Genomic DNA, 13,700 nt, shown 5'->3' on the forward strand with positions numbered 1-13,700 from the left:
AAGGAGAAGCAGGCTCATGCAGCGAGCCCAATGTGGGACTCATCAATCCCAGGACCCCAAGATCACACCCTGGGCTGAAGGCAGCGCTAAACCGCTGAGCCACCCGGGCTGCCCAGAGATGGTTTCTTAAAAAGAAAACATGGCTCCTGCCAGTAAGACCTTAATGACTTGAGGATGAGAACAAAAATTGTGTTAAGTGGGGCACCTGGGTGGCTCAGTCAGTGAAGTGTCTGACTCTTGGTTTGAGCTCTGGTCATGATTAGAGTCATGAGACTGAGACCTGCATAGGGCTCCGCACTGAATGTGAAGTCTGCTTTGGATTCTCTCCCCCTCCAACTTGTGGCACGTGTGTGCCCGTGCTCTCTGATTTTCTCTCTCAAATAAATAAATCTTTAAAAAATTAAATTTAGGGATCCCTGGGTGGCGCAGCGGTTTGGCGCCTGCCTTTGGCCCAGGGCGCGATCCTGGAGACCCGGGATCGAATCCCACATCAGGCTCCCGGTGCATGGAGCCTGCTTCTCCCTCTGCCTGTGTCTCTGCCTCTCTCTCTCTCTCTGTGACTATCATAAATAAATAAAAAATTTAAAAAAAAAATTAAAAAAAAAATTAAATTTAAAAAATTGTGTTAAGTACCATAAATAGAATTCTTTAAAAGCTTTAATGTTTAATTAGTTTTATAAGATATATTATTTCACTTTTTATAAGCAGGTATGTGCATTAAATATAAAAGTATATATTTTCAGCTGTTAAAGAATCATTGAATACAGACCTGCAAACCAGAAAAGAAAAAGATACTTCAAATGAAAACCGGCAAAAATTAAGAATATTTTATCAGGTAATATAGCTGGCCCTTCTTTTTTTAAGTAATCATGAAATACCTTTGTTTTTGCATGTTGCATCTGAAATACTTTGGCATATTTAAATGAAAAGAATGTCTCTAATTTGGTTTTCTCTTTTTAAATTGTTTTAACTATTTCTAAAGGTGATACTGAAATAAAATATCTTGAGATGTTTAAATTGGATATTTGCTGTTTTCTGATTTTTGTTATTTTAAAGTTCCTTTATAACAACAATACAAGACAGCAAACTGAAGCAAGAGATGACCTACATTGCCCGTGGTGTACTCTGAACTGCCGCAAACTTTATAGTTTACTCAAGCATCTTAAACTCTGCCACAGCAGATTTATCTTCAATTATGTTGTGAGTAACCTTTCTTATTTTTCTTACTAATAATATATGACAATCTGAATTTCAGAAACTGCTTCTTGGGGCGCCTGGGTGGCTCAGTTAGTTAAGCATCTGCCTTTGGCTCAAGGTTATGACACTGAGCCCCAAGTTGGTTTCCTTGCTCAGTGGGGAGTCTGCTTCTCACTCCCCCTCTGCCCCTTCCCCTCACTCTTGCTCTCTGTCTGTCTCTAGCTCTCAAATAAATGTTAAAAAAAAAATCATAGGGGGATCCCTGGGTGGCGCAGCGGTTTGGCGCCTGCCTTTGGCCCAGGGCGCAATCCTAGAGACCCGGGATCGAATCCCACGTCAGGCTCCCGGTGCATGGAGCCTGCTTCTCCCTCTGCCTGTGTCTCTGCCTCTCTCTCTCTCTCTCTCTCTCTGTGTGACTATCATAAAAAAAAAAAAAAAAAATCATAAAAAAAAAACCTATGCTTCCTTAAGAGTACGCTTACTATGATGAGCACCAAGTAATGTATAGAAGTGTTGAATCACTGTGTTGTACACCTGAAACTAATACAGTACTGTATGTTAACTATACTGGAATTTAAAAATAACAAACTGTGCTTCTGCACAAAATGCCAAAATCTTTGCATTTGATAGATTGCTATTTGCATTTGATAGATTGCTAAATGCATGAATTATAGTGATATATATATATTTTTTTATAGTGATATATTTTACACATATTTGCATAGTGCACCTGTACTGACTTACATAATCCTCACGCCAGCTCTTTGAATTAAGTAGTAGTTTCTTCTTACTCAAAACAAGAATAATTTGTATAAAGTCACCAAGCCAATAAATGTCATAGCCAGGATTTTAACGCAAATATTCTTGACTCCAGATCTTCTGACTTCCCTTTCACCATTCCGGTGTGTGTGGCTTATTTTAGTTTTCAAAACATTAAGAGCCACAAATACTTTTTAATTAATTAATTAGAGTGATAGGTATTTAGGGTAGGGATAATTAATATTTCCTTATTCTAAGCATCTTGCCATTTTTGTTGCAGTATCATCCAAAAGGTGCTAGGATAGATGTTTCTATCAATGAGTGTTATGATGGCTCCTATGCAGGAAATCCTCAGGATATTCATCGCCAACCTGGATTTGCTTTTAGTCGTAATGGACCAGTAAAAAGAACACCTATTACACACATTCTTGTGTGCAGGTAGGTTAAAAGGTCATACAAAAAAAACCTCTTATCTGACTTTCATTGATGCTGGAGGCACAAAGGAGGGCTAGACAGAGCTACTGTTTAGGGTGGGAATCATTACTTCAAATTATTATTTAGCTAACTGTCTGGGATTGTATACTGCTTTATAACCCTCCGCAGTCTCTGTAGTGATTTTCTCACTTCTTCTTTAGAACTTTTTCATGTTTTAAATATTAATGTCACCACTGCTACAGTGGTTAGAAGGATTAAAGAATTCTCCCAGTGGAAGTTACTGTGTGCATGCCTAGGTAGGAACCTGTGCCAGAAGAGGAATATACTCTGAGAGGTGTGAAAAAGAACCCTATCCCTGTCACTTAATGTTACATCAGCCTTTCTTTTCATCAGACCAAAACGAACAAAAGCAAGCATGTCTGAATTTCTTGAATCTGAAGATGGAGAAGTAGAACAGCAGCGAACATACAGTAGTGGACACAATCGTCTATATTTCCATAGTGATACTTGTTTACCTCTCCGTCCACAAGAAATGGAAGTAGATAGTGAAGATGAAAAAGATCCTGAATGGCTAAGAGAAAAAACCATTACAGTGAGTATTACTATTATCACCATTGACTGTGATTTTAGAATCTTAAAATGAAGTGATTCATGTTTAAAAACTATTAGTTTAATACAAATTAAACTCTTGAATTAGTGTAAAGGAGCCTGTTCTAAATGAAGGAATTCAGAAATCCACAATGTTTGTAGTTGTGTCATTTAAACAGCGGAAGGACATAAAGATTTTCTTCTTGTGATTTTATATCATGTTTTTTTGGGGTTTTTTTTTGGAAGTAGGTAACTACTTCATAACTTAGAGATTCCCTTTAAGATTACTACTTAAGGGGCACCTGGGTATCTCAGTCGGTTAAACGTCTGCCTTTGTCTCGGGTCCTGGGATTGGGCCTTTCATCAGGCTCCCTGCTTGGCAGGGAGCTTGCTTTTCTCTCCCCCACTCCTCTTGTTTGTGTCAAGTAAATAATTAAAATCTTTTATTATTACTATTTTTTTTATTCATGAGAGACAGAGAGAGAGGGGCAGAGACACAGGCAGAGGGAGAAGCAGGCTCTATGCAGGGAGCCCGATGTGGGACTCGATCCTGGGTCTCCAGAATCAGGCCCTGGGCTGAAGGCGGCACTAAACCACTGAGGCACCCGGGCTGCCCAAATAATTAAAATCTTAAAAAAATAAAAAGAAAATTACTGTTTAAAAGTCCTTTGAGGGCAGCCCTGGTGGCTCAGTGGTTTAGTGCCGCCTTCAGCCCAGAGAGTGATCCTGGAGACCCAGGATCGAGTCCCACATCGGGCTCCCTGCATAGAGCCTGCTTCTCCCTCTGCCTGTCTCTCATGCATAAATAAATAAAATCTTAAAAAATAAATAAATAAGAAATAAAAGTCGTTTGACTTTGCCACTTTGTTGTATAAATAAGTTGTAATATTGTTATTTACAAAAATTGTTTTTGACATTCTGATAATTTTCTTAGAAATACCAATTTTGTTTATTCTTTACTAATAGTTTTTTGTGTTTTTTTTTTTTAAGCAAATTGAGGAGTTTTCTGATGTTAATGAAGGAGAGAAAGAAGTGATGAAACTGTGGAATCTCCATGTCATGAAACATGGGTAGGGTATTTCTAAATTTAAATACTCCATTTCCTTTATGCTCTTGTTGCCACTTCACATTCTATAAATCTATGTTTGAATCTTATTTAAAATTTCATTGGCTTAGGGCTGCCTGGGTGGCTCAGTCGGTTAAGTGTCCAACTCTTGATTTCAGCTTACGTCATCATCTTAGGATAATGATACTGAGCCCAGTTGTGGGGCTCTGCACTCAGTGTGAAGCTTGCTTAAGATTCTCCCTCTCCCACCCTCAAAAATAATAATAAAATAAAATTCCATTAGCTTAGATACAGTGTGCTCTAAATATTACCCTAATCCAGAGTATTGTAACTGCATAAAGAAAAAAGGTTAAAAAAAAAAAAAAAAAGTGTCAGCTCTAACAATAGTTTCCAGTTTTAATAGGAAAAATGAAAATTTTTTAAATAACCTAACCCTTTTTTTAATTACCTAATTTTCATTTCTTTTATTGCCAAAGATTAGACAAATATGTCCCTTGCTTCATGCCTGGAAATCCTGAAAATTACTTTTAGCGCACTTTACCACAATTTTTGAAAATTGTATAATTCTGGAGAATAAAATATAATAAATGCCTTCTGATTTCTTACTACCATTGCATAGAGGTCATGGTAGAACAAGTTCTTGTGCCATTGTGGCTATCTACCTTCCAAAACATTGTTTTTCCTACAGATCTGCCTCCTTCCCTGTGTAAACTATTTGCCTGTCAATACACAGATTTTTCTTCTATATACCTTATTATTAGATATTTATTTAAGGCTTTCTTTTGTAATGCAAGCAGCCAAGGTTTTTTTCATTTATAACGAAATAAATGAATAAAATAAATGGTAAGAAGCACTTTTGTTTCTTCACTCTTAGGGAGTATGCACCAATTCTTGGTGCATAATTTCCAGCCCATCTGAGGTGCATGGGCCATCGCCTTTTTTTGTATACTGCCTCAAGCTAAGAATAGTCTTCACATTTTTAGGGGATTGGCAGGGAAAAAAGGAAGACCACAGATCGTATATGGTCTGCAAAGCATAAAATGGTTACTTATCTAGTCTTTCACAGAAAATGTTTGCCTGACCCCTGGTGTAGTCATTAAAACTCAGTTAACTGAGTAATGTATGTATGTGGAAGCTCAGGTTAAGTCTGTTTTTTCTTTTGTCCTGATATGTCAGCTTTAGATGGAATTTTAGTCCTACTATTATTTATTGATTTCCATTTTCATTCCTTGATCTAACTCTGTTAGCATAACAATTATTTTGGGTTCATGATGTACTACTAGCATTATAAAGTGGCAGGTAGTTGGGTAAACTTTGAATTTGAAAATATCCGTAGGCAGGCCTTAAAGACTTTATTGGACTCTCAGTTTCAGTAGGTAACTGAGCAGCCATTCTGTTTGGTTTAATTTGATTTTTTCAACTTTTATTCATTGTGGGTACACTATAATTGATTTCTAGCAACACAACCACACTGTACCACATTTGTTGTGACATCAATTTTTTTTTAATGTAGCTTTTTTTTCTGTTTCATTGAAAAATCATTGGCATACATCACACATCACTGTGTAAGTTTAAGGCATGCCATATGATGGTTTGATTTACATCCATTGTGTGAAATGATTACAATAGATTCAGCTAACATTTTCTCATACAGATAAAAAGAATAAAGAAAAAACTTATTTTCTCCTTTTCTCCTTTCATTGAGAACTCTCAGTATTTACTTTCTTTACAACTTTCCTGTATATCATACAGAACAGTGTTAGATATTATCCTCATGTTTTCTGTCCATTATATCCCTAGTACTTATTTATCTTATAACTGGAAGTTTGTACCTTTAGAACACCTTCCTCCAATCTCCCCTTTCCCCACTTTCTGCCTCTGGTACCCACAAATCTTCTCTTTTTCTATGAGTTTTGTTTTTTTTTGTTTGTTTTTTTTTTTAAGTAATCTCTATACCCAGGTAGCCCCTGTGGCGCAGCGGTTTAGCGCTGCCTGCAGCCCAGGGCATGATCCTGGAGACCCTGGATCAAGTCCCATGTCGGGCTCTCTGCATGGAGCCTGCTTCTCCCTCTGCCTGTGTCTCTGCCTCTCTCTCTCTCTTTCTCTCTCTCTCTCTGTGTCTAAATAAAATCTTTAAAAAAAAAAAAAAGTAATCTCTATACCCAGCATGGGGCTCAAACTCATGACCCAGAGATCAAGAGTCGCACACTCCAACCAAGTCACCTGTTTTTTCAGATTCTGCATATAAGTGAGACTTAGTGTCCTTCTGTCAGATTTATTTGTATAATGCTTTTAAGATCCATCCATATTGTCACAAACGTGGCATCTTCGTTTCTTTAAAGGCTTTCCGTGAACTGAAAATGCAAAGAACACTGCTTCTGAAATAGGAAAATATGTCAGACTAAAGTGTGTGTGTAGAGAGTTAATGAGAGTGGTGCTGGCAGGAGAAAATGCTCTATTTTTAATACGGCTATATGCCATTTCATTAGGACAAACAGAAATGACATCTGTTTAAGTTCTGGTTAAATCTCTTTAGAGGTGCCTGGGTGGCTTAATCAGTTGAGTGTCTACCTTCGGCTCAGGTCATAATCCCAACATCCTGGGATCAAATCCCACATTGGGCTCCCTGTTCAGCATAGAGTCTGCTTCTCCTTCTCCTGCCTCTGCCCCTCCCCGCTGCTTGTGCTCTCTCTCAAGCTCTCTCTCTCTCTCTCAAATAAATAGAATCTTTTTTTTTTTTTTGTTAATCTCTTTAAGTTTTTTAAATGATAAGTCCATTCAAGTCATGGAATTTCAGATTCACTAGATCACTACTAATTGTTAAATCATCACTTACTGGTCTATCATAGTTACCATATTGCATTTGACATAATGCTTTATATCACTATTGATGTTTGTGTTATTTTTATTAAATAGGTTTATTGCTGACAATCAAATGAATCATGCCTGTATGCTGTTTGTAGAAAACTATGGACAGAAAATAATTAAGAAGAATTTATGTCGAAACTTCATGCTTCATCTAGTCAGCATGCATGACTTTAATCTTATTAGCATAATGTCAATAGATAAAGCTGTTACCAAGCTCCGTGAAATGCAACAAAAATTAGAAAAAGGAGAATCTGCTTCCCCTGCAAATGAAGAAGTGACTGAAGAACAAAATGGGACAGCAAATGGATTTAGTGAAATTAACTCAAAAGAGAAAGCTTTGGAAGCAGATGGTGTCTCAGGGGTTTCAAAACAGAGCAAAAAACAAAAACTCTGAAAAGAAAAAACCCAACCCCATGTTATGGACAAACACTGAAATTGCGTTCTAGGGAATTCAGCCTCTAGGAAAAGTTTTGTTTGTTTTTGTTTGTAATCATAGGTTTCAAACAGGCACTGTTAGATGAAGTAAATGATTTCAACAAGGGTATTTGTGTCAGGGCTCGACTTCACTTCGTCATGCAGCATTACATGTATGTCCATTTCATTGATGTCATTACAACACACTCTGAGCATGAAAAGCAATACTTCAAAGAAAGTATTTTTAACTTCAGCAATTGTCTTACGAAATATATTGAATTGAACTAGAAATTATTTCATATATTTAAATTATAATGTTTTTTGCATTTGTGACTGGCCATTTTTCTACTTTGTAATTGTGAACCTTTTCTTGGGGAGGGAAAATTGGAGTGTGATTCCTTTTTTAGAAATTGAAGATATTTTGAAATTATGTTGCATTATTATTTGCAATCAAACCTTGATCCTTGAGTTTGAAATCATTTATCAATTTGGAATGAGAAATTACAACATTAAATTCTTTACAAAGGTTCATTTACAATTTTAAAATAGCACTTCTTCATCTTATGCCTGTTTGAAAAAATGTCAGTTTTTCATATTGTTGACAGTGAAATGTCATGTTGGCTTACAAGGTTACTGACCATTTTGTTTTTATATGGATACTTTTACTGCATTGCTCACCCAGTATATTGTTTTAAACTTGAACATTTGCTGTTTTGGGGTGGTTTTGTTTGTTTGTTTTTTGGGTTTTTTTTCCTTTTTCAGTATGGTAATCACATTGAAATTTCAGCTGTCCACATCTTTTCATTATAAACCAAGGGAAGAATGAGTTTGGGATTTTTAAGATGCCACTTTCGAGGAAGGAAATATTTTATAAAAATGAACCAGAAAATGTTATAACTTTTTTTTCTTGCAAGGATGTCTTTGTAATGTATTTCATGATTAGAATATCCAATACAGATAAGCTGACTTGAATTGTTGTGAGCAATTTTGCCCTGTGATATATGTGTTTTATGCACATATTTGCAGTTGGATTTTCTCCAACAGAAAGTGGTTTCACTACTGGCACATTGACAAGCACCAATAGATTTTTATTCCAACTCCAAGCACTGTGGTTGAGTAACATCACCTCAATTTTTTATTATCCTTAAAGATAATTGCATTTTCATATTCTTTATTTATAAAGGATCAATGCTGCTGTAAATACAGGTATTTTTAATTTTTTAATTTCATTCCACCACCATCAGATGCAGTTCCCTATTTTGTTTAATGAAGGGATATATAAGCTTTCTAATGGTGTCTTCAGAAATTTATAAAATGTAAATACTGATTTGATTGGTCTTTTAAGATGTGTTTAACTGTGAGGCTATTTAACTAATAGTGTGGATGTGATTTGTCATCCAGTATTAAGTTCTTAGTCATTGATTTTTGTGTTAAGAAAAATAGGAAAGAGGGAAACTGCAGCTTTCATTACAGACTCCTTGATTGGTAAGCTCTCTAAATGATGAGTTACAGTAAACTCTGATCATGCCTCTGGATAGTGAATCTTGAGCATTTCTCTCGGGCTTTAATTTGCTAAAGCTGTGCACATATGTAAAAAAAAAAAAATAGATTATTTTAGGGGAGATGTAGGTGTAGAATTATTGCTTATGTCATTTCTTAAGCAGTTATGCTCTTAATGCTTAAAAGAAGGCTAGCATTGTTTGCACAAAAAGTTGGTGATTCCCTCCCCCAAATAGTAATGAAATTACTTCTGTTGAGTAAACTTTTTATGTCATCTTATAATAAAAGCTGAAAAAATCCCTTTGTTTCTATTTATAAAAAAATGCTTTTCTATATGTACCCTTGATAAGAGATTTTGAAGAAATCATGTAAGATGATAAAGCATTTGAATGGTACAGTAGATGTAAAAAAAAAATTCAGTTTAAAAGAACGTTTGTTTTTACATTAAATGTTTATTTGAAATCAAATGATTTTGTACATAAAGTTCAATAATATAAAAGCTGTATTCTGTTTTGGTTTTGGTTTTTATTATTATGCATTGTTAATGTGTGTACTAAAATTTTCATTTGGCTAGGATAGTAAGGATCCAGAAAAAGCACACCCATTGGTCAGAGTTCATAAGAAATTAAAAAATCAATGCAAAAATCCTACTTTCAGTTCTAGTAACATCAGTTGCAACTGCCATGTTATTTATGGTAATACTTAACCATTTTTATAGTTCAGAGTAATGTCAATGTTAACCTAACAGCTATCCATCTTTGTGGATTTTTTTCTTTTTAATGAAAAAGATTTTATCTTGGCCTTCACAAAGCTCTTAGAGTGGGATATAAATGAGAATTATAAAGTAAAATGACATTGTATAATAAAGTTATATACAACATTCTGTGAGGTTAGTAGTTGCTGACGTTAACTCTGAAAGAGTTAGGGGAAACTTTACAGAGGAGCTGAAGACAGTTCAGCCCTTGCTTTATTTACTAGTAATAGCATGTTGCCTGTCACATGCTTTTGTGTATTCTTTGAGCTGAGTGCCTCTGCTTCCAAAGCTCACTATAGGTTTCTTGTAAGCCATCTCACTGACCTTAGTACTGCCCAATGGTTTTATTTTTATTTTTTGAAGATTTTATTTATTTATTCATGACAGACACACACAGAGAGGCAGAGACACAGGCAGAGGGAGAAGCAGGCTCCATGCAGGGAGCCCCACGTGGGACTCAATCCTGGGTCTCCAGGATCACACCCTGTGCTGAAGGCGGCTTTAAACCCCTGGGCCACCGTGGCTACCCACTGCCCATGGTTTTAGTTGGTGCTTAGGTATATGGTGACATGAACTGAGGGTTTTATTTTTTTTAACTGAGAGCTTTTTTTTTTTAAGATTTTATTTATTCATGAGGGACACAGGCAGAGAGAGAAGCAGGCTCCATGCAGGGAGCCTGACCTGGGACTTGATCCTAGAACTCTAGGATCACACCCTGGGCCAAAGGCGGCGCTGAACTGCTGAGCCACCCAGGGATCCCCTAACTGAGGGCTTTAAAAGCTGTGCTAAGAGTTGTGATTTCAGGCAATAGGACACCAACCTGTGTTTTTGGCGAGCCATGGCTCTAAGAATTTGGGAGGGGAAAAGCTCTGCACAGGAAGAACCCATCACTAGGAGAGTGTTGTAGCCTAGGTGAAACACCCAACTAGTAGGACACTACCTGCCATGAAGTAAATGCCCGAGCAGTCTTCGGTCAGTCGTGGTGCAGGACAAAGGAGCAACGAAGCCAGGAATAGTTTCAGAAAGGAAGTAGTCCTCCTGCGGCATGGAAAATGAAGACGGCAGCTTCAGGGTGGTGAGAGGATAGGAAACGGGTATAAAGTGTCGAGTACACGGGAAATGAGTTGGAGAGGTTTATCATGAAGAGTGTGTGAAAAATGGAGCCAAGGCACACAGACCAGCAAGGTTAAGAATTCTGGGGAGAGGGCCACCCATGTTGGGCTCCCTGCTCTGTGGGAAGTCTGCTGCTCCCTCTTCTCTGGCCCTCCCCCTGCTCCTCTTTCAAACAAATGAATAAAAAAATTCTGGGGAGAGTGGATGGGAGGATTGAGCATGATCTCAGACTAAGAAGTCAAAGTTATCAGAAAAAGGAATGAGCAAGAACACCCATGGATTCAGCTTGCTGTCAATAGAAAGAGGTTTCACTACTGGCATATTAACAAGCACTCAAGACCCTTCTGGTGGCAAAATTGGTACAATGTTTATTTTTATTTTTTTAAATTATTTATGATAGACATAAAGAGAGAGGGGGGTGCAGAGAGGCCGGAGGAGGGAGAAGCAGGCTCCATGCCGGGAGCCCGACGCGGGACTCCATCCGGGGACTCCAGGATCACGCCCTGGGCCAAAGGCAGGCGCCAAAACGCTGAGCCACCCAGGGATCCCCTGGTACAATGTTTAGAGAGCAATCTGGTACTTTCTATCAAAATCACAATGCATTCAGCCTTTGTCCTAACAATAACATCATTAGGTAGTTATCCTACAGAAAACCAGAACATATACCAAATGACAAATTGTCATCACTGTTGAAAACATTAGACAAGTCATCGGTTGGGAATTGGATACATTTTTCATACAATCCATTTAAGTGGAATACTATGCAGCAATAAAGGATCAAGAAAGGTTGTTTTGGTGAAACAATGTGGAGCAAATGCCAAGATAAAAGGTACACAATGGTTTCTAGTATGCTCCAAATTTAATTGAAAGATTAACATGTGCCTATATTTGCTTAGGTTATAGAGTATGTCTAAAGGATACAGAGCGCAGGTGGGTGGCTCAGCAGTTTAGCGCTGCCTTCAGCCCAGGGCCTGATCCTGGAGACCTGGGATCGAGTCCCACGTGGGGCTCCCTGCGTGGAGCCTGCTTCCCCCTCTGCCTGTGTCTCAACCTCTGTGTGTGTGTGTGTGTATCTCATGAATAAATGAATGAATGAATAAAATAATACACAAAAACAGCTCATTTTAGGGAGAATATCTGGAGAAAACAGACGAGAGGCAGGCTTTTCACTTTGCCATTTTTGAGATCTCAATTTACTACCTATAAGAATTTTAAATTCTTAAAAAAATTTTTAAATTCTTAAAGTTTTTTTTTTTAATTCTTAAAGTTTTTATATTTAAAAATTTAATATAAAAAATTAATGCAGGGCAGCCCCGGTGGCGCAACAGGTTAGCGCCACCTGCAGCCCGGGGTGTGATCCTGGAGACCTGGGATTGAGTCCCACGTCAGGCTCCCTGCATGGAGCCTGTTTCTCCCTCTGCCTGTGTCTCTGCCTCTCAGTCTCTCTCTCTCTCTCTCTCTCTCTCTTTCTCTCTCTCTGAATAAATAAAAAATCTTTAAAAAATAAATAAAATAAAAAATTAATCCAGAAAATAGAAGAGTTCAAGAAAGATGATGTCCTCACTGTGAAAAAGGCAAAAGGGTAAGTGCCTGGCACAGAGCTTGCAGCACAGTAAATTTCTATTAAGTAAAGCAGGAAGTTCATTGTCAAAAATAGTTTCTAAAAATTCAATTTATATAGTTAAGTAACATAACATTATGCCACTCCTAGAAAAGTGAAACACATGAGGTTCTATTGATTACGCCAAGTACCATATTAAAGCAGAGATCTTACCATTAATGGTTTCTGGGTTGTTGTAAGAATAAAAAAAATATTCTTGCTGACCTGATTTCATTTATCTTTCCAACCTTATCTCATGTACACAGTCCTCCCCCTCCAACCAGGTGGAATACCAGGTCACAGCAGAATTCAAGTACAACATTCACTCTGGTGTCCTCAGTATGGAGCCTGTGGTCCAACTCCTGGACAGTCTTCTGTTCCTACGTCCTAGCTCCTAAGAGGGTAAGGTCGAGTTTTAGGAATAAATATCCACTCAAGTACATTCTGAGACAAATAGGAAATTGTTACTTAAGTGTCACATGGGATCGCGCTATAAAGCTGATTCTAGAGAGCGGGGTTGATACTTCTCAGACTACTGCATTTTACCATCTTTTCCCATTTTGGACTGCCATCCTACCCACAGGCAGGTGCCCCATCTATTTGTTTTTGTTTTGTTTTGTTTTTAAAGATTTTATTTATTTATTCATGAGAGACACACAGAGAGAGAGAGGCAGAGGCACAGGCAGAGGGAGAAGCAGGCTCCATGCAGGAAGCCCGACTCGATCCCAGGACTCCAGGATCATGCCCTGGGCCAAAGGCAGTTGCTCAACCACCGAGCCATCGCAGGATCCCGCCCCATCTATTTGTGTCCAAGATACTCCATCCTTTCTCAGGAGCCAAAGAGCTTCTATCTGCTCTTCCAGCATGCTGCCCCCTGCAGCCATTCTCCGTCTATTAAATGTATACCAACACTTTGTCCCAAGCACTGGGAATGAGGTATTGAATAAAAAAGTCTCAGAACATGTTTCAAGAATTCTCCCAGGGCCTCATGGGGTCAAAACCAGGGTCACTTTACTCCTTCTTTCTGTCTCTGAATGAGCAGATATTTGCTTATAACTGCAGAGAATGGGTGAAATTATAAAGGTGTCAGAAGAAAACCTTTTTACATTTTGACACTTAAATTTATGAATCACCTGGTTTGACACTTAAATTTATGAATCACCTGGTACACTCCCCAACTACAGCAGGGATCCAATCAATCTTAGCCCCTTTCTGTGCTAATCCAACTAAAATTTTCTTTTAGGTGGATTCTGTCTATAATCCTTATTTCTCTTATTTGTGGGATTGGTTCTTCTGTGAGGCTTTGTAAGAGGACCACAGTTACCTAATTAGGTAATTAGGTAACCCTAATTAGGGTCATGGAGACTTAGTTTTCATTAAGGACTTCCTGAGGTCTTACTATCTTA

General features: G+C 37.8%; 1 protein-coding gene across 3 annotated transcripts in view; it reads left to right on the forward strand.

Annotated features, from left to right (window-relative positions):
• The window catches only part of SUZ12 (SUZ12 polycomb repressive complex 2 subunit), a 45,942-nt gene extending 36,612 nt beyond the window's left edge, over positions 1-9,330 (forward strand). For all 3 annotated transcript variants that reach the window (XM_041726351.1, XM_041726352.1, XM_041726353.1), the window contains 6 exons: positions 744-835; positions 1,057-1,200; positions 2,237-2,394; positions 2,785-2,983; positions 3,970-4,049; positions 6,962-9,330. In XM_041726351.1, coding sequence (XP_041582285.1) covers positions 744-835; positions 1,057-1,200; positions 2,237-2,394; positions 2,785-2,983; positions 3,970-4,049; positions 6,962-7,307 — 1,019 coding nt within the window. In that variant the 3' untranslated portion in view covers positions 7,308-9,330. The remainder of the gene's footprint in view (positions 1-743; positions 836-1,056; positions 1,201-2,236; positions 2,395-2,784; positions 2,984-3,969; positions 4,050-6,961) is intronic.
• The last annotated feature ends 4,370 nt before the right edge of the window (positions 9,331-13,700 follow it).

Source organism: Vulpes lagopus, chromosome 12 (genome assembly GCF_018345385.1).
Source record: "Vulpes lagopus strain Blue_001 chromosome 12, ASM1834538v1, whole genome shotgun sequence".
NCBI lineage: Eukaryota > Metazoa > Chordata > Mammalia > Carnivora > Canidae > Vulpes > Vulpes lagopus.